The sequence below is a fragment of the Tursiops truncatus genome, chromosome 9, assembly GCF_011762595.2.
Source record: "Tursiops truncatus isolate mTurTru1 chromosome 9, mTurTru1.mat.Y, whole genome shotgun sequence".
NCBI classification, from domain to species: Eukaryota; Metazoa; Chordata; class Mammalia; order Artiodactyla; family Delphinidae; genus Tursiops; species Tursiops truncatus.
This window is the reverse complement of record NC_047042.1, coordinates 48,568,346-48,573,849: the sequence shown is the minus strand read 5'-3', so window position 1 is coordinate 48,573,849 and position 5,504 is coordinate 48,568,346. Positions and strand designations below refer to the sequence as shown.

Genomic DNA, 5,504 nt, shown 5'->3' with positions numbered 1-5,504 from the left:
TCTGGTTTGTTTCCAGTTTTCAGTTATTCCAAATAATATATCAACTACAGCATATTAGCATTTTGGGGTTTTTTTTTGTCACAATACCTTTGGGATAGATTTTTAAAGGAGGCATTGCTCAAGAAAAGGGCAAATGTACTTATAATTTGGCCATATCAGGGGCATACTTTTAAACATTAATCTTGCCAAGAAAATGTAGGAATTTTAAAAAATCTTGTTGTTACAGAGAAAGAAAAAAACTGTTTAAAATGGGATGATCATATTTATCAGGAATATTTTATTAGTGGAATTTAAATTATTAAATTTATGCATTGTCTCTGGTATAGTATAAATAAGCACCTTGAACAGTACAAAAATTTTAACAACTTAACGCTGAGTGGGGATGGATGGATAGCTGAAGAGAGAGAGAGACAGAGAATCCCCCCACCCCTACCCGAGGAGTGCATTTCTCGTTGTAATTACTTTACTAGCTTTTTAATTCAGTCAAAAAAGTTACTTTATTTTATTATCTTTTAAATGACACTGTAGAAATAGAAATAAGTTAGCAGTGTCTACATAGTAGCATTTGTAACATTTTTTGAAGTGTTGGTAAGTCTGCAAGTTTGTCTCCTTGGCCCCAAAATATAATCTAACTTTTAAATGCAAAATTAAATATATTTGCTGGTCCTTTTTATAATCCTATGTGTTAAAAGAATATGATTATATTGTCTTATATTTTTCAGTTACTATCATCTTCTGAAATCAGGGAGAGCAACCCCAAGAACTGGGTGAGTCATATTTGCTTTTATATCTTATGCACAGCAAGAATTTAACCTCATAAAAAAATAGTTGAACATTAAATTTAAAATAATAGATTCGCATTTGAATAGCAGCTAGTTATGTATAAAAAATACACAAATTTAAAAATATAACATAAGAACTGGTGAATAAATCACTAATGATTCGCTTACTTGTGTTACCATATTATCCTTCAGATATAATCATAAAGGCATTCACAAGATGACATACGGAAAAAAAAAAGGGTTAAAATCGCTTCTTCTTAATTTTCAGTCTTCTACTTGCAAAGAGAAGCTTTGGCATCTTCTTGTTCTTTCCCTTTTTCAAGGCTAAGGTCAACAAAATAAAAATAAACATCATATTACCCAGTCTGTAGGCTCGCTATAAATCACCACTTACGACATGCTTACAAACTCACCTCATCTTAATTTTAATGATTATAAAGTCAGTTTTACTCACTATCCACTTAGTCAATAACACTCTACCTAGCCAGTATAAGCATTTTGACAAAACTGACCAGTACTAAAGCGCTATCTATGTAGAAGTAGTCTAGAAATGGCAATATGTTATTAGTAAAATGGATACATCAAAATATAATTTTGCTTATGAGTTATTTATAAAGTTAGTTTAAAAATTGAATAAGAAAAAAATCCACTACCTTTTACACAAATGCGTTTGCAGTCCTTCACGTTAACAAAGTTATTGTTATTCCCTCCACAGCCAGTATAGGTGAAGGCCTCACAGGCTTTGTGTCTTGGATTAAAATAATAGCGAGTTACATTAGCAGAGCATAGTCCCTCATCTTTTGGACTATAGCAAAATGATGGACCTTAATGAAAAAGAAAATAAAATTAAAAATGCAGTAATAGCAGATTTACTAAACTGTGCTGATTACTGAAGTAACTGAAGAAAATCTAATCCCATAGAAGCTTCGTTCTGAATCCAAAATATACTACGCCATTTAAAAAGTGTGCCTTGAATTTCAAAACAGCTGACATGCCATATTTTGTTAACTCTAAATTTTTATAAAGTGGACAGAATATCAAGCTATATCCTTGTATCGTTTGAATGTGTAAAGAAATTAAACCCGAAAAACAGATATGGACAGGTAAAAATGGGCTACATTTCATGGGAAAATATGTGACATGCTTTGGTAAACTCTCTTGTGTTGGTAGTTTTATTTTAAATGTTTTTATCAGCTCTCCTTCCATTATTAATCAAGAATACATGTATCTAATTCCCAGGTAGCCACTGGAACACTTACATTTACATAAACAATTTAAAAGAACGCCAGCAAGAACCATCTCCTCATTAATTCAAGATTTTGCATATTCAACACTGTATAGCTACAGAGCTTTATCAAAGTCTCTGCCAAAGCAAGTTTTCCTTGTTTGTTGAACTTATTTATCTCTGTGTACGTGTCTCTGCTATGCCTACGGAAAATGCCTGTACAAACATTACATACTACCCAAGTAACCCATGGTTTTAGGGATTGTGTGGGGGGAATGTAGGTAAGCAATGGGGAAGAGAGAAAAGAGGGATAGAGATCAATTTGTGCTACAATTTGTAACTACTAAAGAACACAGAAATCTAACCAAAAACTTTAGAAATTTTCAGGTTTCACCATGAAGTCTTTCTATCACACTATCTCATATATACAACTGATTTCATACAAACCTGAGGTCATGTCATTAATGAAGATTGTAATTTTTTACGTGTAAATTACGTAGATGAGAAATAGTTCTAAAGAAACAATGCAGGGCTTCCCTGGTGGCGCAGTGGTTGAGAGTCCGCCTGCCGATGCAGGGGACATGGGTTCGTGCCCCGGTCCGGGAAGATCCCACATGCGGCGGAGCGGCTGGGCCCGTGAGCCATGGCCGCTGGGCCTGCGCGTCCGGAGCCTGTGCTCCGCAACGGGAGGGGCCACAACAGTGAGAGGCCCGTGTACCGCAAAAAAAAAAAAAAAAAAGAAAAAAAGAAAAAAAAAAAAAGAAACAATGCAGAAGAGGAAGCAAAACTTGAATCATAGCTTTGTCACTTTCCAGCCCTGAGAACTTGGCAAGTTGTTAACTTCTAGCTTGCACTCTAATATGTAGAACAGGGGATAATAATACTCCCTCACAGGGCAATAGTGTGAAGATTGATATCATATTATATGTGAAATCACCAGAACGCAAACCATGTTCATTCCACATCAAATTGTTAACTTTTTCACCCTAAAGCCTTAATAAAGAAATGAAATAGAAACACTGTAAAAAGAATATTTACCTTTCTTTGGTGCACAGAAGCCCATACAAGTAGCTTCATCCGGGAACCGGTTCTCACTGCTGTGACACCCGCCAGATATGAATTTTTCACATGCCATGGAACTTAGATTGAAGAAATACACTTCTCTGAGCTCCCCACACTGCCTCTTACTGACTTCCAACCGGCAAATCTTGGGAACTTCTAGGACAAGAAGAGCATAAAACAATGTTAGTAAAAATTTAACCTTCTTGGTATTACTTTCAAAACTTGACTGTATTTTCAGAAACAACTGGTGGTGGCCAGGGTGGAGTGGGGGAAGGCATCATATTTAGTGCTGGGCTAGTAAACCCCCAAAAGACTGCCCACTAGTCCAGTTACAGTGAGACCTTGTATCCCTGGGTCCAGAATCCACAGATTCAACCAACCCCAGACAGAAAATATTCAGGAAAAAAAATTCCAGAAAGTTCAAAAAAAAAAAAAAGCGAAACTTAAATTTGTCCTATGGTGGCAACTATATGCCTAGCATTTATGTTGTATTAGGCATTATAAGTAATCTAGAGATGATTTAAAGTATAAGGGAGGATGTGCATATGTTATAGACAAACGCTGTGGATCTTGGTATGGGTGGGGTGGGGTCCTGGAACCAATCCCCACAGACACTGAGAGGCAACTGGATTCGGCTTTTTTTTTTTTTTTAACAGTGTCTCCAGACTTGGCTCGGCTATGATAAATTTTCAACTTCAGTGGAAAGACTGTTCTCTCAGAGTATTCTGATTGTTTCTACATACGAAGTTAATCAAACTTATTCGTAGGAATACACATTTTTCCCTGGCTCAATTCCTTGAATAGCAGAGCCCCAGGTTCTGTTACAGGCCTTAACAGAGATAATAAACATAATTAAAATAAAATCGAAAACAGCATCATGAATCTCCACTATATCTCTCTACTAATCTAAGACCTGATGGGGTATCGGGGACAAAAATAAGGTTATAATTAGCTAAATCACACTTTAATAACAAAATCCACTAAAAGTATTTCAGATTGATAGATAGTGGACACGAGAAAATGCTATTCTCAAGGAGGCATAAAAACCATAGGTTTAGAACTATAATAAATACAGACAAGCCCTTATGTTGCACCTAATACATTATACTCTTGCAGTGTTACATCTTACTGGTGAAATCTTTTCCTGAGTCTGCACACGCAGTGAATTATGATAAATGCCAGTTAGGAGAGAGGAGATGTCTTAGGCGTTGTAAACTTTGTGATCACTTGTGGTAAACTGAAAAGCATTAAAAGCCTTAATATTTGAGAAAATTCAGGCTAAAACTTACTGTAGAAGATGGGATCTGGAAAATAAGCTAAGTTACTACTAGCCCTTCAGTGCAAGGAGCAGCACAAGAGTCCTGAGTGTGCGTGCGAGCACTTACTCTGTATCCTCCAGCAAGCTTCATCGCAGGCCTCCCAAGTTTCGAAATTGTTGGCATTGCCCTCGCAGCCCCCATACATGAACTCGCGGCAGCTCTGCGTATACCTGTCATAGTAGTAACTGGGGATCCGGGCCCGGCAGGGCCCTTCGTCCGGGGGTAGGAGGCAGATCTCCGCGTTATTTCCTACAGGAGGGGCAGAAGGAGAGCCAGAGAGTGAGAGAAGGAGGTCAGCCACATCTCCGCGGAGGGAGAAGCTTCCCGGGGAGTTCTGTCCCGGCAGCTTCCCAGCACAGCAGAAGGGCATCTGCAGAGAAAGAAAGTGCAAACTTGGGTGCAAGTGCCCCGTTGCGTGGTGCACGGCAGGGATCGGGGAAAGCGGGGCACAGAGAGCGAGTGCAGGGGTCCGCGGAGCCCTCGCCGCCTGGCCGGGGCGATAAGGGGGTCCCCTGGGCAGGGAGATACCTGGCGGCGCTTGAGGAGCATCTCCCAGCGCAGTTCCCACCAGGAGCAGCGGCAGAACCACCAGCTGGAGGGGGCGAACAGAGTACATGGTGTCTGGATTCAAGCCGCCCGTGGGGTGAGGCGTCCCCAGAATGTGCCAGCGGGAGGAAGGTGCACAGCGTCCAACCTCGAGGCAGTCTGAGTTCCAGCGTGGTGGGTGCCGCTGCTTTATGTAGGGTGAGCGTCCTTCTGACCTGGGACAGGGCGGAGCGTGCCTTTGCGGAGCCTGGAGGGGAGACTGATTCATGCCCTGAGAGCGCTGACCCTGCCGCCCCCTGGACGCTGGAGAGTGTGTGCGGCGGTGGGTGGGGGTTGGGCGGGGAGAGGAATTCCCCACCAAGTTGAACCTGCCTCCCAAACTTTCTCCAGTGGCCGAGCGGGGATGACCAGATGGGGCATTGTGTCAGAGATGGGAAGTCCACAGGCTAGAGGGAAATGACCTGGGTGTGATTGCACAAGGTTCCAACTTGCAGCATCACGCTGAAGCTTGAATCCACACTTTGAAAGCACAAAGTCCAGGTCTTTGAAGGGCAGAAAGTGTGAAATTCA

The 5,504-nt window shown here is 40.8% G+C and overlaps 1 protein-coding gene across 1 annotated transcript; it reads right to left on the bottom strand.

The window, feature by feature from the left end:
• Positions 1 to 257: 257 nt before the first annotated feature.
• Positions 258 to 5,245, bottom strand: TFPI2 (tissue factor pathway inhibitor 2). Its single transcript, XM_004323578.4, has 5 exons — positions 4,917 to 5,245; positions 4,455 to 4,637; positions 3,046 to 3,225; positions 1,436 to 1,606; positions 258 to 1,106 (listed from the first exon to the last, which is right to left on the bottom strand). The coding sequence occupies exons 1-5, from the start codon at positions 5,200 to 5,202 to the stop codon at positions 1,024 to 1,026; spliced, it is 903 nt and encodes a 300-aa protein (XP_004323626.1). The 5' UTR covers positions 5,203 to 5,245; the 3' UTR covers positions 258 to 1,023.
• Between the last annotated feature and the right edge of the window lie 259 nt (positions 5,246 to 5,504).

Bases quoted from the DNA above. Each gene is read 5' to 3' on its own strand.
- TFPI2 (XM_004323578.4), bottom strand. From the start codon at position 5,202: ATGAATCAGTCTCCCCTCCAGGCTCCGCAAAGGCACGCTCCGCCCTGT. The intron at 4,638-4,916 runs GTATCTCCCTGC...CCCCTCCTGTAG, and splicing joins TGCTCCTCAAGCGCCGCCAG to GAAATAACGCGGAGATCTGC. The intron at 1,107-1,435 runs GTAGTGGATTTT...TGTTGACCTTAG, and splicing joins CAAACGCATTTGTGTAAAAG to CCTTGAAAAAGGGAAAGAAC.